General features: G+C 41.6%; 1 protein-coding gene across 1 annotated transcript in view; it reads right to left on the bottom strand.

The window, feature by feature from the left end:
* Nucleotides 1–27,628, bottom strand: part of LOC126275201 (neural cell adhesion molecule 2-like) — a 1,450,213-nt gene that overhangs the window by 889,019 nt on the left and 533,566 nt on the right. Inside the window, exon 2 of the mRNA XM_049977177.1 lies at nt 10,766–10,889. Coding sequence (XP_049833134.1) covers nt 10,766–10,889 — 124 coding nt within the window. The remainder of the gene's footprint in view (nt 1–10,765; nt 10,890–27,628) is intronic.

Raw genomic sequence — 27,628 nt, 5'->3', positions numbered from 1 at the left:
TTCTTCCTGGCCACACCACTTTAGTCTCGCTATCCGCTCTACAACGTCGTACACACCCAATGTTCTCATTATTTCACCGTTCATGGTCCTGTCTCTCAGACACTTCCACGCATTGTTATCTGTACCTCCCTTTGACACCCCAGAAGCCATTTCAACACATCCTCCACAGCACAGGTGATTAACAAAGGTGAGACTGTTTCTTCTTAGCTGACGCCTCTTCTTAAGGGTACTTTTCTACTGATCTGGTCTGCTTTCATTTACACGTGTAGAGCGGTATTCACGTAAATGTAGTGGATTAACTTGGTGTACGTTTAGTCGATGGCTTTGTTCATCCCCCTCAACACTGTTCGATGTTGTCGAACGCCTTCTCGTGATCTATGAAGACCATGTGAAATGCGATATTAAACTCTGTAAAGTCCTCTACCAGTGTTTATACTGTCTGGTTCAAATGGCTCTGAGCACTACGGAACTTAACCACTGAGGTCACCAGTCCACTATAACTTAGAACTACTTAATCCTAACTAATCAAATGACAGCACACACATCCATGGACAAGGCAGGATTCGAACCTGCGACGGTAGCGGTTGCGCGGTTCCAGACTGTGGCGCCTAGAACCGCTCGGTCACCCGACCGGCGTATAATGTCTGGGTATGGTCGGTTGTACAAAAACCGAGTCTGAATCCCGTCGATTCGACTGGCTGTTAAAAGTTAAATTTCTGCCTCTGGTAATGATTTTTGATAGCTGCTTGTTAAATGCTGATAGAAGACCTAGAGATGTGTAATTTCGGATACTTGCTATGTGTCAAAGGAGGACTACTATACTATTTACACCAGTCTAAAGTACAATGGTTTTTTCATTCTATGTCCTAAATCGTTTTTTCAGAACTTATTTGGACATATTTTACCTTTGTCAATAACATGATTTTTAAGTCAACACTCGTAGCCCACTGTGTCGAAACAGTCGCTCATTCCCCTTTATCATTACTTAGAAATAGAAAATGAAAAACTGTAGTAACTGGCATAGAATATAATTCGAAGTAGTCGGCACACATTTTCATATAATTCAGATCTATCGAAAGAACGACAAACATGGGAAATAAAAAGGGAAACATTAATATTGAACCATAAAATTTCGGGCCTGCAGCCGCATAAATCAGGGCGAGCTGCACCGTTGTGACGTCTTTGTGATTTTATTATAGAAATTGCCCGATTCCAAGATTTGTCCAAGCTGAAGCCGCTATCTTTATTAATTAAATTCGTCGCCAAGCGAATTTCAATTGCTTACTTCACTACTGAGTCCCAGAAAGATGAAGTCTAGGCTGAAATTTCGACGTTACCGTACACCTTAGAGTGTCCAGTGTCAATACAACGCTCGGCCACCGCAGATTTATTAGGTTGTAAGAGGCGGGTGTACCTGCGGTGCTCTGTGCATCTCTCCTGGATAGTGCGTGTCGTCTGTCCGATGTTTCAACGGCCGCACTCACAAGGGATATTGTAAACCCCAGGTTTCCGAAGCTCTAAATCATCTTTAGCGGGACCCACGATTGCTGCTGTCTTTGGTGGAGGGCAAAAAACGACTTTCACTTCATGCGTACTTGGATCCTTCCTATTTTTGACGATAGGCTTCCCACGCATGGCAGAAAAGCCATAGATTTAAAACTTTCCTTGTCTTCTTGTGATTTTATTGTACCCATAGTTGGTTTCATTTGTAGTGCCTTATGTATCTGCTGTTGTGAGTACCCGTTGGCTTCAAACACTCGTCTCAGGTGTAAAGGCTCGTCATTCAGACTACTCTCGTCAGCAATGACATGTGCTCTGTGTGACAGAGTTTTGAGTAGACTCATCGTCTGCGAAGGATGGCGGCAGCTATTTGCGCATAAATATAAATCTGTTTGGGTCGGTTTTCAAATGGTTCAACTGTCTCTGAGCACTATGGGACTTAACTTCTGAGGTCATTAGTCCCCTAGAACATAGAACTAGTTAAACCTAACTAACCTAAGGACATCACACACATCCATGCCCGAGGCAGGATTCGAACCTGCTATCGTAGCGGTCTCGCGGTTCTAGACTGCAGCGCCTAGAACCGCACGGCCACTTCGGCCGGCGGTCGGTGTTCGATAAACCGCGTGTCCCAAGGTGCCATCATCTTTACGGCGTACCAGCACATCCAAAAATGGAAGCCATCCATATTTTTCGATTTCCATCGTGAACTGAATTTGTCTGTGGATGGAGTTCAGATGATCTAAAAATCCTTTTAACTTGTCTTCACCATGGAGCCACACTACAAACGTGTCATCAACATAGCTCCAAAATACTGTGGGCTTCAGTCTTGCACATTCCATCGCCTTCTCCTCGACGTCTTCCATAAAAAAGTTGGCCACTAAATCGACGAAAGACTACCCACGGCGACACCGTCAGTCTGTTCATAAAATTCGGTATTTGAACACTGCAAATTTTTTATTCAGTAACGAATTTTATGAAATTTTATGGATCAGTATTTGCGCCGCGAAAATATGAAGATGCACATTAAAATTGAAGTCAGCCTACAGTGTATTTAATTAGTCAAGGTACATTGGATACACCGCAACATTTTCTGTTAGCTATGCTCATAGACGAAACGTAACTGTGACTTCAACAGGCCAGAAATGCCTATAAGAGGGACTTGCGAGACTATGGTAGAGCAAATACCAAATTTCAGGAGAATATATGCATTTTTTTAAAAAAATTGTGTTTTCCTGTAATTTGGGTGATTTCTGTAGTACATCACATTGCTGCAAAGTAACTTCCACATTTTATTTGCATTGACATATGAACATGGAATGAATCCAGCAGTGACAATATTTGCAGTAATTCTGTGCACATTCCACTAAAAACAACTCACCATTTCGCTTAAAAAGCAAATGTAACTTCTAAGAAAAATTTTGATGTACTGACGTCACAATGTACTTCCATCCGTCACCAACTGAAACGTTGTAGATGAGGAAGTGCTTCTAATGGTATATTTGGGAATTAAATTTACTATTGAAAAGGCAACACTTGTACTTTATTATCTAATTTTCCAACCGTCTCACTGTATCGATTTTGCCAGGAATAGCCACCAGGACTGCCATAAAAAATGAAAAAGGAACATGGTACTCAAGAAATATCGTAAGAGCCTATGAAAATTTATAAATCTTCAGTTGAATATCAGATCTCAAGTGCCTGTGTTCATTGTCTTTATCAAAGATTTCAAACACCATGCTCTGCTAAAATTCACGCGAAACTAATTACGTTATGCTACGTTCAGTACGTGTTAGCAGATATTCCGAAATGGATGTGTAGGCAGCAAATGCAATTACCACATTACGCCACAGAGAACCGAGGCAGGTGCACGGAAATATTTATTCAAGCGTAATATGTGTTCACGGAAAGCGTTATAGTATTTAGGTAGGTTCGCGTACACTCTACGCTGGCAATCACGGTGCAAAATGATGCAAAAAGGACATCTTAAAGTACAGAAGACAAAGTATTTTCAGACTACGTACTAACCCTCTAAATAACGTGACGCAATGAGAGTTGCAGTACAACATACTTGACAACTTTTCACTGCACAAACAGAAATTTAAGTACGACAAACAATAGGTGCAAATTCTGTTACTTTATCCTTTATGGTAGGGAAAATTATATTTAAGCTATTATTGTCAAATCCATGCACATGAGTTACTAAAAACTATCTCTGCACAGGAACACATAAACGACATTCAGGAAAGAGAACTGTCAATACAGTCTGTTACTAGCTTACTGTGATTATGTAAAAATAATCGAATACTTGGGCATATCATTATTTAAATTTATATTACAAGTTTTTCTATTTTACTTTTGCTCTCCGTAATTCTTATATAAGTATTTCTATCACTTTATTTTTTTTTATTTTTTCGCTTCTCTTTCACTAGGTAACCTACAGTCTGAAACAAGGTACCGTTTTATTAGAAGACCTCTGTTTTCTTCTATTCACTTGCCATCACGGCTGTCTTCTTTGAAAGCTTATCAAACCATACGCAATCGATCGCCAGCTACCTTGTAGAGGTTGGCAGCAGTCCATCTCACTAGACGATTTGTTCACTGGTTATAGCGGGGCAGTGAGTTGGAGCCTACGCTTCATACTATATACTACATTCCGCTTTTTACCACCTGAACTATTGCGTAGTAGATCTCATGGCAAATGCTAACTACGGAAGTGAAGGATGATACAGGAAAAAATCTTTATGGCATATATATGTATAAATTAAGGATTTTTCGAACTACTGTTAACTCTGGTTATGCGCAAAAGACTGCCTACGACCTATGCTGCAGTGAGTGAGAATGACCGACTATAAAGCTTGTCAATCTGATGAACTGTGGATGGTGAGGTCTCTGGTCGTAAAAAAGAGTGAGGCACATTCTGTGACGGCATAATGTGAAATTTTCCAAAATTATCACGCGAAAATAAAAATATAAGCATGTAGCAAATTAAATTTTAAGTAGCGTTTCTTCTTCATGTTGCTCGGCTTAAGATGGCGAACATTAAAAAAAAAAAAAAAAGATTTTCCTTAAACACCTAAAAAACTGTAGCTTTGATCGAAAAATAATTAATGAGGAATCTGTAGGGCGTGAAAGGATCTACTGATTACGAGATACATATAAGAATCATTAAAATTGAAGTCTTTGTAACTTGTTAACACTCACGTTCCCATACGTGCTATGAACTGTAAGTTAAAAACGTACGTAACGGACTGCATCTTCTCATCGGATAGCTCTAGAGTAACAGTTTTTGTTAAAATAAATTTGAAAGAAAAGAACTGCTGACATTTTCCGCGAATTTTAAAAACAATATTTCTACGATTTTGGAGCCGAGATAATTAGTAACTGATACGTTGCATTTTTTTAAATTTTGTACCAAAAATAAGTAAGTACTGAAGTAGGAAGAAAGTCTTAAGGAAAGTAGCAACAATATATCGCAAGTATAGTTAGTTAAACAAAACATTTAAGATTAAGGTATTAAATGATAATATTGTTTTAATGATACAAAGTTATTAAAACGACTTCAAACGTAAACAAAATGTAAATTAAATAAAAATTTAATATTCAAAGGGCTACTTTGCTTCTAAGACAAAAAAGGCACTGACGTTCGTGTTTATCTCGTCAAGCTACTGCAAAATATTAGAAAATATGTGAACGTGATCCGGAAGCAAGTGACCAAACACCTTGCAAGCGAGCAAAATTTGGAATCACAGCGGCCAGCGCTTAGTTACTTAAAAAAAAAAATCGCCCAATAAACCTGCAAGTTTATCAATGTAATTTTTATTCCTTGCAATTAATATAATAGTAAATATTATTTAATTGCATGGTAGCACAACTCTTTGCGAAGAAATTAAGCCTAAAACCGTTACAGTGAGGTCATCCGCTGAGAAAATCCTGCCAGTTACCGAGAGCGCTACTGTTTTCAAAAATCGATATACCTCGAAAACTAATTAATATGTTTTACTTCTTCAAACAAGTACTTTTTTGGACTTAATGCGGGCGATACCTACAGTAAATAGCAAGTATGAGAAAGTGAATCTTAACAGAGCCCGATTTTAACGAAACATAATAAAGCAATCGATACGCACAGAAAAGTATTAGATAGATATTTTTAAGCCCTACAACTTTCTCATTTAACATTTTCCGTTCGGAGCTAAAGCTTTTTGCGTACCTCTTGAAGTAAGCCAGTTTTGGTTGCAAAATGCTTGTATCTGTTTACTGGTAACTCCATATTTAAGTAATTTCGTTTTTTGCAACAATTAGGAGTATTTGGACGATGGCGTGCTTTACTGTTAAATAGTTCTAGTGTTATCAGTCAGTGTATTATTACCACCTACCTATATCTTGCGACAATACCGGAAAGGTAAAACTGAATATGTCCGAACGCACAGGGAGGCTTACCAACAATCGTTCTTCCACGCGTACTATAGACGACTGTAGAGATAAAGGGGACAATTAATGGTGGTACGGATGACACCCTAGGGTACACATCATGAGGTATCCTGCGGAATATAGATGTAGACGTAGATATTTCGTCTCATTAATCAAGTTATTTGTTAGGAAATTATGTTGCTGATGTGTAACCCTCCCTTTTCCCGCACTGAACGAATGGTGCACTAGCTGTTAATGGAAGTATGAGCATATGAAATAGGTTCCCAGATATGTACATGGGACAACAAATTCTCCATTAACAAAAACCAGTACGTCGCCTGACGGCGAGAGGTAATCAGAAACAAGTGTATCGTTATGAATGACCCGGAGAAGTGTGATAAAACTCTATTATTTTGTATACATATAAATGCTCTGACGAACAGAATAGGCAGTATTCTGCGGTTGTTTGTTGATGACGGGAACATGTCGTCGATGAGTGACTGTAGAACGATACAAGACGTCTTAGACAAAATTTCTAGTAGCTTTCACCAATGTCAGCTAGATCTAAATGTAGAAAAATGTAAGTTGATGCTGATCAGCAGGAAAAAGAAACCTGTAACGTTTCTATACAGTATTATTACTTCCCTACTTGACACAGTAACGTCCTTAATATATTTGGGCGTAAAGCTGTAAGGCTATATAAAATAGTGTGTGACGACTGTTGTAGGGAAGGCAAATGGTCGACTAGGTTTATTGGGAGAGTTTCAGGAAACTGTGTTCCATCTATAAAGGAGACCGCAAATACGACGCTAGTGTAACCTATTCTTGAGTACGGCTCGAATGTTTGGGATACGCACATGGTCTGGGTAAAGGAACACAGCAATTCAGTGACTGGGTGCTACACTTTTCACCGGGAAGTTCGATCAACACTCAAGTATAACGGACATGCTAAGGAAATCAAATGGGAATCCCTGGAGAAATGCGACGTTCTTTTCAGGGCACACTTCCGGGAAAATTAGGAGAGCCACCATTCGAAGATGATGACAGAACGATTCTCCTGCCGCCAATATCAGTTTAGAGTTAGGAGCACGGAGATAAGATACGAGAGATAGTTCGATCCGTCGGTGCCTCGGATTTATACGGAGGCGTGGGGACAGTTGTTTTTTTCCTCGCTCCGTTTTCGAGTGAAACAGGAAAGGAAATGAGTAACAGTGGCACAGGGTACCCTCCGCCACGCACCGTACGGTGGTTTGATGAATATGGATGTAGATGTAATCAAGAATGTTCCTGTCTAAAAGCATTTGTGCCTTATTTTAAATAACGTTTACTTTACCGACATTTGCTAAACTGTTGGTTCTGTTGAGTAGCTGATTCGCCAGTTGCCTTTGAGGGAGCCTACAACTGTACCACTTTCACCAATATACAGTGTCAACAACTCTCCATGAATCATGGACCTTGCCACTGCTAGGGAGGCTTGCTTGCTTCACAGATACAGATAGCAGAACCGTAGGTGCAACCAAAACGAAGGGGTTTCTTCAAAAAATGGCTCTGAGCACTATGGGACTTAACATCTGAGGTCATCAGTCCACTATAACTTAGAACTACTTAAACCTAACTAACCTAAGGACATCAGACAGATCCACGCCGGAGGCAGGATTCGAACCTGCGACCATAGCGGTCACCTAGAACCGCTCGGCCACTCCGACCGGCTAAAGGGTTTCTGTTGAGAGGCAGACAAACATGTGGTTCTTGAAGAGCGGCAGCATCCTTTTCAGCAGTTGCATGAGCAACAGTCTGGATGATTGACTGAACTGGACTTGTAAAATCTAGCAAAACAGCATTGCTTTGCTAGTACTGCGAACGGCTGCAAAAAAACACGGGAAAACCACAGCCATAATTTTTCCCCAATGGATGCAGCTTTACTGTATGGCTAATGGTTGTGACATCCCCTGGGGTAAAATATTCCGGAGGTAATACAGTCCCCCAATCGGGTCTCCGGGCGGGGTCTACTCAGGAGAACATATCTATTAGAAGAAAAAAAAATGGCGTTGTACGAAGCGGAAAGTGTAATGTCAGATCCCTTAATCGCGCAGGAAGGGTAGAAAATTTAAAAAGAGAAGTGGACAGCATAAAGTTAGTTATAGTGGGAATTAGTGAAGTTCGGTGGCAGGAGGAACAGGACTTCTGGGGATGCGAATACAGGGTTATAAATACAAAAACAAATAGGAGTAATGCAGGAATAGGTTTAATAATGAATAAAAAAATAGGAACGCGGATAAGCTACAACGAACAGCATAGCGAAAGCAATATTGTAGCGAAGATAGACACGAATTCTCAGCCTACCACAGTAGTACAAGTATATATGCCAACTAGCTCTGCAGGAGATGAAGAGGTTTAAGAAATGCATGATGAGGTAAAAGAAATTATTCAAATAGTTAAGGGACATGAAAGTTTAATAGTCATGGGAGACTGGAATTCGATAGTAGCAAAAGGAAGAGAAGGTAAAGTAGTAGGTGAAAAAGGAACGGGGGGGGGGGGGGGGGTAAGGAAAGAAAGAGGAAGCCGCCTGGTGGAATTTTACACAGAGTATAACTTAATCATTGCTAACACTTGGTTTAAGAGTCGTAAAAGAAGGTTGTATACGTGGAAGAGACTGAAGGGACGGCAAAGTTTCATATTGATTATATAATGGTAAGACAAATATTTAGCAACCTGGTTTTAAACCGTAAGACATTTCCAGGGCAGATCTGGAGTGGTGGCCGAATTCCGGGTAGCTAAATATCCCCCTTTCTTGGTATTGCATTCCGTATCTCGCTCCGAAAACCAGTAGCGAAAGTCATTCTGCTACGCAGTTATAAATTTGGTATCAATGCTGTTAAAATTTTGTTCTCCACGAGTACTGTTGGATTGTGGTCAAGATAAATATTTTCTACAAAGATCAACTGGAAGTTCTTTCTGAAATCAAGTAAGACGTACTTTCAAAGTACACTGAAAAGCCAAAGAAAGTGTTACATATCCTCAATATGGTGTAGGGCCAACGCGAGATCGCAGAAGTCTATATAAATACAGCAAGAGAGGCCAGTGGAACGACAAAAAAAAATTGGAACGACATATTTGGCACGGAGATATCAGACTGTCTGCGTGAGTTCTGCCTTGGACTACGTCAGAGCAGGGCAGATATGAATCCGTTGTCGGTAAAAGTACGAAGTGAACTCACGAGGACTGTACACTGTCCTGGAGCGCTTAGATTTCACGAATGTAACTATTTGTGTGCCACTCGTGATGTTGACAAAAGTGCGTGGCAAGTGGCGACATAATTTTTTGCTTTTAAGGCGAGCAATTATTTTTCGGTGATTACAAGTCAGGACGACACATCATTTGACTTGAAACTTCCCGTTGAGATCACCTCTGAATTGATAATAGTGCAAAATTTTATTTTAGTGAGCAAATAATAAAAAGTAGTAAAATTTTATTTTTGTGAGCACAAAGAGAAATATGAACTTGCAGACTGGATATTTTCTTCATCGCGTTCTGGTTGGGCACAAAAGTAGAGTTCGCACAATGGAAGTCGGCGGAGATAAATGGAAAGCACTCAATGACAAAAAATATTTTCATAAGGAAAAACACGGAGCATTTAATTATAACTCTCCGCTCCACACGCTGCATAGACAGTAACTATGCAAGGGAATTTATAAATTCTAGTAAGTCGCATAAATAGTACAGATCTCGGTGGCATTGAATCCTTTACTATGCTGATGACGCATTTCGGGCGTAAACCATCATCAGATGACCATTTAAGATCATTACGTGTATTAACAACAACGATGAATAATGTTTGTACAAAGGTCAAGCAAAACATCTGTTGACGTGCACAAAGGGTAGACATAATCAATGTTAGCATATAAAAGTTCCGTGACTTTACGACCAAAAAATGTTTCAAATTGCTCTGAGCACTATGGAACTTAACATCTGAGGTCATCAGTCCCCTAGAACTTAGAACTGCTTAAACCTAACTAACCTAAGGACATCACACACATTCATGTCCGAACCTGCGACAGTAGCAGTCGCGCGGCTACGGAATGAAGCGCCTAGAACCGCTCGGCCACCGCGGCTAGTATATTTTAGGTAACTACATGGTATATTTTAGGTAACTACATTGCGAAGTAACTCACGAACTACCAATATGACAACAACCAGTACCCGACTATATTGACAGTCTGTAATACTGCAACTCTAGTCGGCTACTGGTTAGGTCTACGCTTTGTACACGACAACATGTTTTGCTTGACCTTTGTACGGAAATTAGTCAACGCTGTTGTCAATGCTTGCAGTTATCCTAAATGATCATGTAATGATGGCTAAACCCGAAACACATAATGAGCATAACATAGGATTCAATACTATCTGGATTCCTATTACTTACGCGCATTACCAGTACTTTTAAATTCACTTTCATTGCTACTATTATTACGGCCACACGCCTCCACCAGGACTTCAGGACCGGTTTAGAAGCTGTATAGACAGTTTGAGCGTCGGTTTTAATCATGGTCCTAGCATGAAAATAATGTCGTCTAATATTCAAATGGATTTTGTTCAGACTGACACAGACCCTGGAAGCCTTCGCACTTTAACAAATTCGGGTTATGAACACAGGACTTTCGAAGTAGACGATAACTGTGGAAGGAGCAGGTCCACGGCCGGAAATAGATTTTCGTGCTCAGGACTGTATGGCAGAGGCGAAAAGTGGGTCATACCTGTATCTGACAGCGAGCACGCTGGGAGAGAGACGAGATTTTTTTTTTTCTGTGGCACAGTGTCAGAATGAATTACCTTGTTGAGAGGCTGGAGGGCTTACCTGTAGATTGGAGAGGTAGCGCCATCCTTGAACCATATGACGAGCGCGATCTCCCCCTCGGTGGGCAGGGCACACGGCAGCTCGATGGTCCCCCCTAGCACCGCGGTCACGTCTGTCACCGACACTGCAACACAACACATCACACACCGGTAACACTCCTGGGCGGCAAGCTGTGCTGGTGAGGTGCGAAAGTATGGGAACGGTTAGCGTCTCAGAAGCTCTCACTTAATATACCATAAGCAGATATTAGTGTAAAAATCACTGGAGAATCGCAGCAACTGCTAACAGTCGTTAGGACACAAATCCGGTAGCTTGTTGGTTCGAGATTTGAGGGCGCTCAAAATATATTTATTCAGAGTAAGGGAGAAGATATGGCGACGATAGTCATGTAGCCACTTATGGAGGATATTTAATGCTGTCAGTGAGTTACGTAGCCAATATCAAGCCGCGAAATAACTGAAAATTTTTGGCAGGTTAAAAAAGTGTGCCGATCAGAAACTCCAACCTGGGATCTTAGACTTTCTGGAACAAGATAGGGCATGAGGTACTGGATGAGGTAAAGATGACAAGGTGAGTCGTGAGTCGGGCTTGGGTAGCTCAGATAGCGGAGCATTTGCCCACGAAAGGTGAAGATCCCAGTTTCGGGTCCCAGCCCAGCACACAGTTTTAGTCTGGGAGAAATTTTTCCAATCAGCGTACATTTCGCTGCAGAGTGAAACTTCATTTCGCAAATTTGAATGACTTTGTGTGTCGTCTTCTTAGAGAGTTGATTATTATATTAGCAGTTCGCGGGGTAGTTCAAAATATATTTACCAGAAATATACCATGGAAACGTCACGAAGGCAACGGAACTTATATATGCTAACACAGCTTACGTCGATATCTGTGATGAAAGAACATTAAGAGCGATGCAGATATGTCAAAATCTCTGTTTTTTATGTCAGCGTGGTGCTGTTGCCGAATCAAGTCTCATAAGTGGACATACAATCATGTCTGATGAGTTAAAAATCTTGTTCGATACGTCTAGCTAATATACTTATGTTATCAAACTAGCCTTTCACATCACTACGTGCAATAGGTACTGAGACTGTATTCCTAGTGGTGCGTGGAAATATGCGCTGGATTCTGGAAAGCTACACATAAATAATACACTCCTCGAAATTGAAATAAGAACACCGTGAATTCATTGTCCCAGGAAGGGGAAACTTTATTGACACATTCCTGGGGTCAGATACATCACATGATCACACTGACAGAACCACAGGCACATAGACACAGGCAACAGAGCATGCACAATGTCGGCACTAGTACAGTGTATATCCACCTTTCGCAGCAATGCAGGCTGCTATTCTCCCATGGAGACGATCGTACAGATGCTGGATGTAGTCCTGTGGAACGGCTTGCCATGCCATTTCCACCTGGCGCCTCAGTTGGACCAGCGTTCGTGCTGGACGTGCAGACCGCGTGAGACGACGCTTCATCCAGTCCCAAACATGCTCAATGAGGGACAGATCCGGAGATCTTGCTGGCCAGGGTAGTTGACTTACACCTTCTAGAGCACGTTGGGTGGCACGGGATACATGCGGACGTGCATTGTCCTGTTGGAACAGCAAGTTCCCTTGCCGGTCTAGGAATGGTAGAACGCTGGGTTCGATGACGGTTTGGATGTACCGTGCACTATTCAGTGTCCCCTCGACGATCACCAGAGGTGTACGGCCAGTGTAGGAGATCGCTCCCCACACCATGATGCCGGGTGTTGGCCCTGTGTGCCTCGGTCGTATGCAGTCCTGATTGTGGCGCTCACCTGCACGGCGCCAAAGACGCATACGACCATCATTGGCACCAAGGCAGAAGCGACTCTCATCGCTGAAGACGACACGTCTCCATTCGTCCCTCCATTCACGCCTGTCGCGACACCACTGGAGGCGGGCTGCACGATGTTGGGGCGAGAGCGGAAGACGGCCTAACGGTGTGCGGGACCGTAGCCCAGCTTCATGGAGACGGTTGCGAATGGTCCTCGCCGATACCCCAGGAGCAACAGTGTCCCTAATTTGCTGGGAAGTGGCGGTGCGGTCCCCTACGGCACTGCGTAGGATCCTACGGTCTTGGCGTGCATCCGTGCGTCGCTGCGGTCCGGTCCCAGGTCGACGGGCACGTGCACCTTCCGCCGACCACTGGCGAGAACATCGATGTACTGTGGAGACCTCACGCCCCACGTGTTGAGCAATTCGGCGGTACGTCCACCCGGCCTCCCGCATGCCCACTATACGCCCTCGCTCAAAGTCCGTCAACTCCACATACAGTTCACGTCCACGCTGTCGCGGCATGCTACCAGTGTTAAAGATTGCGATGGAGCTCCGTATGCCACGGCAAACTGGCTGACACTGACGGCGGCAGTGCACAAATGCTGCGCAGCTAGCGCCATTCGACAGCCAACACCGCAGTTCCTGGTGTGTTCGCTGTGCCGTGCGTGTGATCATTGCTTGTACAGCCCTCTCGCAGTGTCCGGAGCAAGTATGGTGGGTCACACACACCGGTGTCAATGTGTTCTTTTTTCCATTTCCAGGAGTGTATAATGTAATCAGCAATGATTCTGATGTTTCCAATCACAGACAAGAAACAATATCTGGTAGCATTTGAGTGTACAGTGATTTCAGAACGTCTTCATGACGTTACACTGTCGACTAACTACTGCGAGGCCAGCTGGTACGACATTGAAAGGCTGAAGATGACGACAAGATAACTCATAGAATGCTTAGGTTTGCACGTAAATATAAATAATAATGTCGAGAAACATTTATCCAATTTGTCATAGTGAAATACTAAGTTCTCGTATCTGAGATTAATGCATGGGCACTGTAATGTCGTCCCAGTACTGTTGATACGAACAGGCATCAAATGCATTAAATCACAGTGAATCACTTTGCCAGCTCACTATGATCCGAGGAAAATGGAACAAACAGGTTAGTATAATGACCCGATCCGACGAATTTAAAACGCTTTGACATCTATATCACTACAGACGAAGTAACGCTACCGTGTTGGGGAAGTCTCTTTAGTGAGGAAACTGTTTTGGTTTTTATCACTAGTGTTTTAGAGAAACATTGTATGACCTAAATACTAATGGTGGCGGCCCATGTCGATACAAATACATTAACCTTTAACAGATTGTTACGTACAATAGGGACTATCATTATCATATGACTACTTGACGTTCTGTCTTTGCTGGTATCACTGATCCTAACATATTAACAGCATTATAATATACTGGTGTAATAATTCTATACAGGTAACTAACGTCTCCTACATACAGGAGTGCATCCTGCTACTCTAAAGCACAGTATCACATTTCTAGAAGAGACTGAAATTTAATCAGCTTAATGAGACATTATATTTTACATTCCTGCAAGAATATTTGTCTAGATGCGTTCTGAAGATATATTCTAAGATTAATTTCACTAACAGTTGGATTGTTATTGCGAAACGGTGAAGACTATACCCAAGTAAAAGAGATATCATTCACTGAGAACTTTGGAATTATGCAACGGACATCTGCATGAAGTGACCACGTCAGTGTCAGATTACGGTTTTTGCTTCTTCAAAGGTAGACTACTCGTCAGGAAACACATTTTTAGCAGCATGCGTGTTCTGCCAGATGTATAGACCGGATGGTGCATCCAGTAAATGGAGGACATTTCCCGGCAATACATACAGAACACAATAAACCGGTTCCGAAGGGGACCTGCAGGCCGCATTGTTCCTCTCTCGGGAAGAGGTAAGGGCCACCGATATGAATATGTGTCTGGCGAATAACTGTAGGCAAGAATTAATGACGGTCCTAATGAGGAAGGAGAGAACTGAACTTAGTGCCCCGTCGACATTGAACTTATAAGAGAAGGAGCAGTATATCTCTCACAGTTAATGTGTAATTCGCCTCATTATATGCTGTGTATAAAGAGGAACCATGGCAGATAAGAGCGGAATGTCGTCTACAATGAAGTCATTAGCAGAGAGAACACAAGCTCGGATTGGCCAAGGATCTTTGATTTCGACTCCAAAACCTTTGTGGAAACAGTGGTAAACCGCTTCGTCCGTAAAGAACCAAGCGTACCGCGATTATACCTTGTGCTCCCTAAATCGTGTACAATCTCAGGGCGGCGCAAAGCAAGGGTACGACACCAACACTACGATGAGGCCCTTAGAGGGACCAGTATAGTTCGTCACTGTTCAAATTATTCTGCGAAAACCGAGTAGGTCTAATTTACTTGCATTTTAAAACAGCATTATTTCACAATAATTTTATAATGCATACTTCTCTGTATCTGTCACACAACTTAATTTTCAATACAAAATTTCATAAACTAAATGAAATCAGGGCTCCTTCCCATCAGTTTGTAATTTGCAGCTCAGTTTGCCATTCACCTGCTACGGTATCAGAACTTAGAGGCTGCTGATGCTGAAACAGATCCACTGGAGAACCTGGGGCCTCTTGACTAGTTCCGTGGGATTCAAATCAATTAACCCCGCGCAAAGTTGAGCAACTACTCTGTCAGCCTGCGTCCTCCAACAAGGATCGGAAGCCCGTGTTAGACAGAAGCCACCTCGGCGGCAACTAATTAAGTACTTGTTTCCAGAGGGTTCAATTACCTCGCAGACGATAAACATTAAAATAGTGACAAAATTACCTTTATTGTCACGATGCATTCGATCTAACACAACCTCTAACTAAAATGCCGTGAGAGACTTTTATTCATATGATATGGGAGGTAAGAACAAATTTTTATTTATTACACAAAAGCATATGCATGAACCCTTATAGAAGTTGCTATTATCGATTAAAATTTATATCACTGTTCCACTTCACTTACCACTGAGTTTAGGAAGTAAAATAACTCGTATTTTGCATAATTTCTATTTCTGTGTTATAAAGGAAACATCGGATACTTTTTCCGTGCGATTTCGACTTTAATCTAAGAGAATGTATAATTTAAGTGAACGAGTCAGGGCCACCAAGGAAATTCCTTTCACACGGATGTCTGCTTCCGTTTGGCGCTGTTCTGTTGCCATCAAAGTATCGATACCAAGTCAGAGAAAGTATCAATATCCATCCCGAAAGTAGCAATATCTACACATATCAATCCTTTTTTATATTTTTTTATGCAAATGAAGTAATGTTAAGTACATGAGATATTTTAATTGATGCTAATTTTATTTTGATAATGAAAACCTCTAAACAAAAAGTCACCTTCTTGAACGGTTTCCAAAAAGAGCCAATGATGTAAATATTTAGGCGACATCGAGATGGCTCATAGACACACAGAAAATGGAAATAGGAAGAAAACGGTACAAAATGAAGCTAATCGTCGAGTAGGAACGTAGGACGTATGCAAACATGGTTAGGAAGAAACGTAAATTCAACTAGTTCTTAGCACTGATCCTATGGATTTTATCCACGACTACGGATGTGAATCTTAAATTCGCAAAATACATAAAATCGAAGTTTCACTGTATTTGACGACCCTTCCTAGCACTATGCATTTCAGTTTTATTTTCCACACATTATTTTCTCAAAGCATCTTGTTACTTACTCAAAACGATACTTCCTCGTGCCTACGTAGTGAATGAAATTAAATCGCTGACAAAGTTTAAAATAAAAACTCATAACCTAAAAAATAAGCCTGTACAGAAGTAAAATTTTATCGGAGGTATCAAAGAGGAATATTATTAGGTTTTATTTTCATACTAAATAACGAGACAACATCACAGGCGGAGAAAACGTAATTTATTCATTGCTTCATCCGTGTTACAAGTGCATAAATGTAGTCTTCAGTAACAACATCCTTTATTCATCAATGTTATTTTCTTTAGTCTATTGACATTTGGCAGAGTTGTGCTCCAATTTTCAGATGTGACAACTCCTACTTCATGTCAGCATAACATGTCGGTTCCAGGGAACATGAAATGATTGCTACAAATAAAAAATACCTAATTTTTTGATAAAGATACTGGATTTACATTTCAAGCGGCCACAACAGCTGTACGCGTCGTCAACCTCAGAATATTATAATACACCTATCTCAGAAACTACACTGAATTTCCTTAGTGACTATCATACAGACTGAAAATAGTCATAAGTCAGCCCGAAAGAATCTCTGTAGTCCCTGAAACTACTTTTGAAAGTTCTCCTATTCTCTTCTCCGTTCAGTGTAGGACAATCTTCACAGTATATTAAAACGCACAGATTTTTGCGTATCTGCTTTAAATTATTTCTTCAACCTCTATTCTCCGTAGATAATGTCACAATGGAATCAGCCACTTACATTAAACTGGGACGTTGTCACAGTTTTCCAATCTCATATTACGTAAAGCTGTGACCACTCTACCTGAGTATCCATTCACTTTCCTAATGTTGTAAGCGTGTTTATTATCTCCTTGAGATATGATTTTGGTAAGGGTAATATCTGCGACAAGAAAGACTGCCTACTTATTCCTTTTGATTTTGCAAAATGGGTGTGAGTGTGTGTGTATGTGTGTGTGTGTGAGCAAATTAAATGCAACGATACAAATAAATAGATATGTAGCGGAAGCATATTCTGGTTGTCCAAACATGACCGTACATGTCACAGTTCTTAACGCCATGAAAAATGTTCACCCTCAACCACTCCGTAGTGTCGTAAAATTCTGATCAAAATCAAAATCGTATATTGAGCCTACATCATTCAAAATTCACAGTGCTGTACGCTAGATCTGCATGATCGTGTCTCCATTGTTCACAGCTTATCAAAATATTTATCAAGGCGTTTCACAAGAGTATGAAGTTCTTGTTTCTCAGTTGTGCAGAAACATAACATTTCATTGGATGTGCAAGGTTTCATACATCACTATATAATGGTAGATATTTCAAGCACACTTATATTTTCTGGGAGCTTTAGACTGCCGTCCTAATCCGTCAGTGACAATGGAACACTTACAGCCACATTAAAATACGCAAGATAAAAACTGAAGATAAGCAAACTATCACTAATTAGGAAACCATATCTATCCTTTCATTCTTCTTAAAAGTGTGTTGACAGAACACTTTCTGATGGAATACCGAATGATCTCTGAGCCGGACTAATCTCATAATGGTTCTCCACCGGGAAAACCATACAGGTATTTAGAGACGGAGCACAAGGTCTGTTTAGGAATGACTGGGAAGGAAATCAGCCGTGCTCTATCGAAGGAACCATCTTGGCATCCACGTAAAATGATTTAGAGGGATCAAGGAAAATCTAAATCTAAATGGAGGAGTTGAGATTTGTATCGTCCTCCATATATTCACTTACCCAGTGTCTCAACCATCGCTCCAGCTATTTTGGTCTTGGATGTTGAAGTCACAGAAAAGTTGAAAAAGTAATATTATCATGTTGATACGCCCTGTAACCTTACAGAAGCCCTGACTGTGTCAACATCTTAGTTGTAACTGGCGTACTGAAATATTATGGCACTGACTGCATACCTTCTGTAGGAATTGAACCATCCACTCATAATAAAAAATGGAGGATCACACAGACGGTTTCACAGCAATTAAACTAAGCTAAGAATAGAGAAGCATATTGTGTGGGTTCATAAATTTCCTCCCTGCATCCAATCCTATTGTTACCCTCCAGAAATTATCTTCCGTTGACTTTAGACGGCTCCTCAAAATCTGCAATATTTGCCAATTACACAAGCGTGCCAGAACACAAACTTAAGAGATATGTGAGCAGGTCTTCAGTTGGTTCACAGTAACCATATCTTAATTTCAGAAAGACTCATAGAATGTAACTAAAACAACTAAAAATGACCTTCCAGTACATGATGTAGCGATTGATCATAAGCGAACGTCAGTGTAGTGGGTTACATTTCCTGCTGTACATCTGGATAACGAATCAAAACAGAGTGAACACATTGATAAAGTAAACAAGAAGCTTGGTTCCGCATCATTTATAATCTTTTATTTCGCTGGCCACAAGACAAAGTTGTTACCTTATTTTCCATAAATACTTTCCCTGCAGCCTTCATTAGCTATCTTGGTAGAGAATGCACCACATATAAATATAAGTATTTAATTGGAATAAGCCAGCGGTAAGAATACCGTGTAAAGTAGATAACCCACATCTTACATGCGACTCTTTCCCCGTACATTTTTCTGCTGAATACTACTTGGTATTGATAGTAAAAGTGAACTCAAGAACACAGATATAGGTTCACAATATAGAACACAAAATAGCTTTTCATTTTGAGACTGCCTGCTCGTCTAGGGCTCAGACTGTAGTGCAGTACTCTGGTGAAAAGTAAGAAATTGACAACCCCTGTCTGATAAAAATAAAATTGTTAAATTCCTCCTGAAGCTACTGTTTCTACAAATTCAGCATTTTTCTAGTCTCTAAGAATTAGAACTCCTCTTAGCTGCATGGCAAATTGAAATGCTCAGCGCATGCTGTCATGCCTGTGTTGTTGTAGACTTAGATAACTATTTGCATTGAAATGCATTAATCCTGGCTGTACCAAGAGGAAGGGATACTTTACGCCCACCATTCCAAAATATCGTATTCTATTAAGATCCTTCGTATTTTAAAAATTCGAAAAATGAGTTCTTCTACCAGATTCCATTAAACGTAACCCAAAAGCTTGAGTCTTACTAATATTGTCGGTCACTTTGCCCACAGAATGTCATATTCAATATTTCCAGATTCTGTACCGTACTTTCAGGTCATTTCATACTGAAGCATATGTTGTGAGCAAAAGTCAACAACAATTAACGAAATCTGCATTTTTTAAACTTATTTGTAGGGTGGTCGTAAATTATCCTCGCCCTGTGGTAGTACACATTATTGAAAAGATATTTATATCACTAACGGAGTGCTAAACGGTATTTTCATGTTATTGACCCTAGTAACAAATCAGCAAATTTTTAAAAAGTTTGTTGCTAATATAAGTCAACTACCAGTTAACGAATTTCGTTTCTTTAAATCTTTTTTGGGCAGACGAAAGTATCCTTCCACGGTAATTCGCATTGTGGAAAATGCGTTGGTTTTGCTAGGATCATTGAAAAAATATCAACACCAAAGGTTGTAGGTGTGATCCTACATCTGATAAATGATATCTGCTCAGATTTCGCGACAGTCGCATGAGACTGGTGGTTGTAATGTCACTATGAGGATGCAAATCAGGTTTGCCTGAAATACATGCTATAATGATCGTGGGCGCCCGGTACCTTTGAAATTTGATGTGGTGAGATGATGCTGATCAAAAATGCCTTTGAGGCGACAAGACGCCATTATCAATAAGACACTGAGTTTGAATGCTCCAAGATTTACGATAGTTATCCTTCTTCACCTGTTATAAGCGTTAAAATGGATGAGTGTATCAATCAATTTCTCTCTGATCTACGGATACAAAGTTATTTACGTAACGACAAGAAATAAACATATATTATAGCACAACAGTATACTGCCAACTATAAATGGTGGCTAAACATAGGCCAGAACACAGAATAAAACTCCGTTTACAAAGTGAACATGAGGTATTTTTTATTGGTCTGCGATATAACAGCTGTACTCTCGCGCTCTGTACAGGCGAGGATTTCAAGACTACCAGGAAATACATCTTATTAAGACTTGTTCTCACCTTACGCTTCGAATTTATGTCCTAAACCGAAGAATAGAAGCACAGTATGCAGATATTTTATTCTTCTGCATTCTTAACTTGTAATAAATTTCTGCTCCGCTATACAAGCGTCCTTTGTTACACGTTGAATAAATCGTAGCCTTTTCTTTGTGGACTAAGCTGTATTATTCTGGACTGCTGGCGCGTACGCTAAAATATCTCACGAAAGTTGGTGCAAACTTCAGGTTTAATTTCGTTTACTTGTAACTTCTGCTTACGCCTTTTGCGCACAATCTAAAGGACGCAGAACTGAATAATATAAGAGAAATGTTTCTCTGAGGACCTATGAAAGCTCGGTTACCAGAGTTCATACTATATAATCCCTTTACTTTAGATGTGATGTTATTACCTTTTATATGTGGGAGAATATATAGTGAAATGCTTGGAGTCGAGTCCAGCACCAAACACATGCAACTTGAAATTAATAAATGCAAGTATAGGTACATCAGCATACACTACAGACCATTAAAATTGCTATTCCGAAAAGAAATGCAGATGATATACGGATACTCGTTGGACAAATACATTATACTTGAACTGACATGTGATTACATTTTCACGTAATTTGGGTGTATAGGTCCTGAGACATCAGTTCCCAGAACAACCACCTCTGTCCGTAATAACGGCCTTGATGCGCCTGGGCATTGAGTCAAACACAGCTTCGATGTTGTGTACAGGTACAGCTGCCCATGCAGCTTCAACACGATACCACAGTTAATCAAGAGTAGTTATTGGCGTATTGTGACAAGCCAGTTGCTCGTCTACCATTGGCCAGACGTTTTCAATTGGTGAGAGATATGGGGACTGTGCTGGCCAGGGCAGCAGTCGAACATTTCCTTTATCCATAAAGGTCCATACAGGACCTGCAACATGCGGTCGTGCATTATCCTGCTGAAATGTAGGGTTTCGCAGGGCCAGGGTTCGTAACACATCTGAAATGTAACGTCCACTGTTCAAAGTGCCGTCAATGCGAACAAGAGGTAACCGAGACGTGTAACCAATGGCATACCATACCATCACGCCACGTGATACGCCAGTATGTTTTTGTTGTTGTTGTTGTTGTTGTTGTTGTGTTATTCAGTCCTCAGACTGGTTTGATGCAGCTCTCTATGCTACTCTACCCTGTGCAAGCTTCTACCTACTGCAGCCTACTTCCTTCTGAATCTACTGAGTGTATTCATCTCTTGGTCTCCCTCTACGTTATTTACCCTCCACACTGCCCTCCAGTACTAAATTGATGATCCCTCGATGTCTCAGAACATGTCCTACCAACCGATTCCTTCTTCTAGTCAAGTTGTGCCACAAGCTCCTCTTCTCCCCAATTCTATTCAATAACTCCTCATTAGTTATGTGATCTACCCATCTAATCTTGAGCATTCTTCTGTACCACCACATTTCGAATGCTTCTATTCTCTTCTTGTCTAAACTATTTATCGTCCACGTTTCACTTCCATACATGGCTACACTCCATACAAATACTTACAGAAACGACTTCTGATATTTAACAAATGTTAACAAATTTTTCTCCTTCAGAAACTCTTTCCTTGCCATTGCCAGTAACCCTCTATTCACCTGCCACCCAACTTCACTAATTCCCACTATATCTAACTTTAACCTATCCATTTCCCTTTTTAAATTTTCTAACCTACCTGCCCGATTAAGGGATCTGACATTCCACGATGCCATCTCCTGATAACGACGTCCTCTTGAGTAGTCCCCGCCCGGAGATCCGAATGGGGGACTATTTTACCTCCGGAATATTTAACCCAAGAGGACGCCATCATCATTTAGTCATACAGTAAAGCTACGTGCCCTCAGGAAAAATTACGGCTGTAGTTTCCCCTTGCTTTCAGCCGTTTGCAGTACCAGAACAGCAAGGCCATTTTGTTTAGTGTTACAAGGCCAGCCAGTCAATCATCCAGACTGTTTCCCCTGCATCTAGTGAAAAGGCTGCTGCCCCTCTTCAGGAACCAAACGTTTGCCTGGCCTCTCAACAGATACCCCTCCGTTGTGGTTGAACCTTCGGTACGGCTATCTGTATCGTTGAGGCACCCAAGCCTCCCCACCAACGGCAAGGTCCATGGATCAGGGTTGGGGGACGGAGGGACGGGAGGGTCGACGCCAGTATTGAATACACGCTTCAAATGTGCGTTCACCACGGTATCGTGGCGCCAAACACGGATGCGACCATCATGATGCTGTAAACAGAACATGGATTCATCCGAAATATGACGTTTTTCCGTTTTTGAACCCAGGTTCGTCGTTGGGTACACCACCGCAGGCGCTCCTGTCGGTAATGCAGCGTCAAGGGTAACCGCAGCCATGGTCTCCGAGCTGATAGTCCATGCTGCTGCAAACGTCGTCGAACTGTTCGTGCAGATGGTTGTTGTCTTGCAAACGTTCCCATCTGTTGACACAGGGATCGAGATGTGGCTGCACGATCTGTTACAGCCATGAGGATAAGATGCCTGTCATCTCGACTGCTAGTGATACGAGGCCGTTGGGATCCAGAACGACGTTCCGTATTACGCTCCTGAACCCACTGATTCCATATTGTGCTAACAGTCATTGGATCTCGACCAACGCGAGCGGCAATGTCGCGATACGATGAACCTCAATCGCGATATGCTACAATCCGGCAGTTATCAAAGTCGGAAACGTGATGGTACGCATTTCTCCTCCTTACACGAGGCATCACAACAAAGTTTCACCAGGCAACGCCTGTCGATTTCTGTTTGTGTATGAGAAATCGGTTGGAAACTTTCCTCATGTCAGCACATTGTAGGTGTCGCCACAGGCGCCAACTTCGTGTGTGTCATTTTCGTGGTGCAGCAATTTTAATGGCCAGTAGTGTATTTACACTTACTAAATGCCAACACTCGGTGAAAATAAATTTTATATTTTCAAAAGGAAAAAATGTCTCAAGAAACGCAATTTGTGTAATTCATCTCAAAATTATTTGTGAAAATTTGAGCACAGTGTGCTAACGACGTGTTAAGTAAACACTTTTACTGATCAGACATTATGGTTCCAACTCAACTGCGTAAAATTATACAAGCAGAAATATTATTTGCCTTAATATGTTAACATCAACTGGTTTAGTTTGGCGTTGTAGTACTAAATCTACAACAGTGATTAAGCGGCTCACTTAATCACCAATCATCACTATGTAAGTTGATATGTAGAGTTGCAAGTACCACCCAGATGTACAGAAAGGTAACAGGCGTACCTACTCTTCGTGGTGACTGATCTGTGTAACGTTTCTTGGAGGTTTCAAGTCAGTTTATGACATCCAGTTTACGACGTCTTGTTCAATCAAACTTCGCGAAAAGTTGTGTTTATTTTGTTTTGTAGTAAATTTTCTATCAATCAATAACTAGTTTCGAGTATAAGGATAGTCAAGATTTGTATTCTAGAGCTACTAATGTAGTAGGACTTTAATTTTTTCTCAAACGATATCTCGGTACTGAACGAGCAGTTTCCAGAGACCGCTACGGTAGCAGGTTCGAATCCTGCCTCGGGCATGGATGTGTGTGATGTCCTTACGTTTGTTATGTTTGAGTAGTTCTAAGTTCTAGGGACTGATGACCTCAGACGTTAAGTCCCATAGTGCCATTTGAACCGTTTTGAAGTACTCTTATAAAGCTACGCACAACTGTCAGCTAATAATTCCCTTACATCAGATCGAAGCACTGATGTCAACAAGTCCTTGGTTGTGATTTGAAATCAGAGATATAAATGTAATGAAAGCCTAGTACGAAGCGAAAACCATAACGAACAATATGGCATAGAAGCAACAAAGGAAGATGGAAAAAGTGAGCCACTAACGGCAGAGTGACAACAGTTGCTTGGCAGCTTTCTGTAAAAAAAACACTGTGAATTACGTCCGCACTAACTACTGAGTGGTCAGCGACACGAAATGCAATGCAAAGCGGCCCCTTTTCGATTCCCGTCTGAGTCGGAGATTTTCTCCGCTCAGGGACTGTATTTGTGTTGTCATAATCATCATCATCATCTCATTCCCACTGACGTCCACGTCGCCGAAGTGCCGTCAGTTCAAAAGACGTGTACCAGGCGACCGATCTACCCGACGGTAGGCCCTAGCCTCACGACATTTCATTTCATTTCTACTGTAAATTACAAGGTTTCCGACCAATTAAATATGAATACTTCTGGCGACGATCTGGCCGGAATCTCACGTTGCCCACACTCTATTAGAGTAGGGAATAAGGTATGGGTCTATTCTAATCTGAGCTCCGTTCAATACATCAGGTTTTACCTTATCTTTGATGGCCATGGTAACAGTTATTTACACGTTTTATGAATAAACTGGTGTACGGTGGTTTCCTCCTGGGACATTTGTATGAGGGGCATCCTGTGTGTTCGACAGCATTTTTACCTGTTGAATTGCTTTTTTTTTCCTTGCTTGTCCAACTCGCTAAATAGGGATCGTGTCATCTATATGAAAGGCTGTATTTTTTATCGTAGGCCAGTCTCAAGATGCCTTGTATAAGGCGAAACACGTCATCGGAGGATAAATAAAATGCCAGACGGGGTGACCGAGCGGTTCTAGGCGCTACAGTCTGGAACCGCGCGACTGCTACGGTCGCAGGTTCGAATTCTGCCTTGGGCATGGATGTGTGTGATGTCCTCGTGTTAGTTACGTATAAGTAGTTCCAAGTTCTAGGGGACTGATGACCTCAGAAGTTAAGTCCCTTAGTGCTCAGAGCCATTTTTCGATAACTAAAATAATGAATCCGGTTTTTCAACGAAGACTGTTGGTTCTTTCATAATGTTGATGTACCACAACGCCATAGATTAGAAAAAGTGATACTTACCAGTTGATCCACTGCATAGGGACGCAATACATCTTACAGACAGTGCTGACACAGTCTACTGTGCTCGATATCGAAGGATACGTTTCGATATATCTTTCAACCGCAAACGCATGTACGTCAAGAACTGACTATGGCTGAGTTCACTCCGGCAACCAGGATGCCCAAACGTATATCCCCATGCAAGACGTGAAGGGATGCAGCCAGGACAGCAAAGATTAAACTATTCCTAACATTACTTGCAGAAGGCAGAAATGGAAGGGAAATGAAGGATGCGTACGTCCAGACGGACCCACAGGAACAAGCGGCCGCTCCCTATTTCTGGGGACTACGAGCGCCAGAAAATCAAGCAATTCAAGACAGGCTGTCCTGTAGTACTGGGCCGGCCAGTATTCGTTCAAGGGAGTTCTGTACTGGACCCGCCAGTGCAGGTCAACACACTTATTAGCTCACACACAGTCAGTAGTATAAACGTCAGCACTGTCTCAGGACAACCACCAGCTGGACGAACAGCAGTTGATCCTGTTAGAGTATACCCAAATCATGAACATTCTTGGCAACTGTTCCGCCTGTAGGAGCTGCCTGTTTCGACCCCGTTCTGGTGGGGCGTAAATATGGGGGTAAGGTAAGGTGACCATAGAGGCTGTTGACAAAGTACAACTAAAGACTATGAATCTTCCCGCCGACCTCTGTGTAACCTCGTAAAGAAGGTATTCGAACGAAATGTAACATTTGATCTAAACGAAATATACAATCAGTCTGTACTATCTAACAGGAGAATAGCCTATGACTGGAGGAAAACCTTTCCGGAGTCCTATGTACACACATACTTCCCATGAGTACAGAAATTCAGATAGGAGAGCTGAATGCACACAACAGCAGGCTACTCATGCAGGAGCTTCGGGGAGTGGTGGAGGAGAGGAGCCTTGACTTGCTCTGTTTGCAGGAGCCATACTCTCTTACAGGAAACATAGCTTTTGCTGCCATGAGTTGGCAGGTAGTTAGTTTCGGAGACGGCCCGAAAGCCACCATTATAGTAATCAATACGGCACTGCGGTTAACAGTGCTCTCACACCTCTCTGACGGTCATTGCAATGTCATAGAATTTCAGTCACCAATTGGCATCATATATCTGATAAATACATACTTTCAGTACGGCACTGAAGTGTATCTTTACCAACTTTCGCAGGTGGCTACGGTGCTGAGTAGGAAAAAAATTGCAGTGGTGGCAGATATGAATGCCAAATCCTTCTATGGCACAGTGGCACTCGGTACGACAGAGGAGGCACGCTGGAAGTGACTATTATGTCTCTACAGCTTCTCAGTAAACAACTGCCCCCCCCCCCCCCATCTTACACGGGCGCCGGGAGCGAGGGAACGAACATTAATGTTACTTAAAAACCGTCTTTATTGCAATATATATATATATATATATATATATATATATATATATATATATATATATATATATATATTTGCAATCAAGACGGTTTTTAAGTAACATTATAATTTGATTGATTGCTGTTGTCCCATAAGACATTATGTCTGTTTTTGCAAAGGAACGAACATTTATGTTACGTCGAAGACAGCCAATATCGTTGCCAACGTACAAAATTGGATGGTTGGAGACAGAGTCACAACTAGTGATCACAATCTAATCACCTTTACGATCTCAGATAAAGAGAGCCACTGGGACATAGGGTGGGAAGTACAGCTAAACTACAGACGTCAATAAACACGTCGAAGAGCTGGTGGGCGCTCTCACGACGGAGTGAAGGCTGCTGTACGAAACAGGAAGAGAGCCGTAGCCGCCTCTCCATCACCATGGTCTGCAGAACTGGGGCAGATGCGTCAATCTGTCAGGAGGGCGAGGAGGTACTAAAAGCGAAGTGTCGTCTAAGACACAAAACAACGCTGGCTGCAAACATACAGAGAAGCCAAGGAGCAGTTGCAGAAGGAACTAGGAGCAGTCAGGATGCAAACCTGGGAGAAATATGTGCAAAGCCAATGGGCTACGTATCCATGGGGTATTCCTTGTAAAATAGTAAGAAAGAAAATTAGGTCTCCAATGGTGCTCTCCACGCTCAGGGATGAAAATCAGATGACGGGGTCTTGGCAGGAAACTGTTGAGGTCCATCTCCGCTCCTTGATGATAGAGTTTAAGAAGACACAGAGGAGCAACGCCTAGTTAGACAGGCAATGCAGGAAGAATATAGGAATATCACGATGGTCTATCCAATCTCAGAAGAGGAAGTGGCGTCGCACATAAAATCATTAAAGAGAGGAAAGGCCCCAGGACGAGACGAAATTGTTGCGGAAGTAGTGCAATACTTCACTC

Source organism: Schistocerca gregaria, chromosome 1 (genome assembly GCF_023897955.1).
Source record: "Schistocerca gregaria isolate iqSchGreg1 chromosome 1, iqSchGreg1.2, whole genome shotgun sequence".
NCBI classification, from domain to species: Eukaryota; Metazoa; Arthropoda; class Insecta; order Orthoptera; family Acrididae; genus Schistocerca; species Schistocerca gregaria.
The sequence above is the reverse complement of the archived record's forward strand: the minus strand, read 5'-3'. Positions and strand labels throughout refer to the sequence as shown.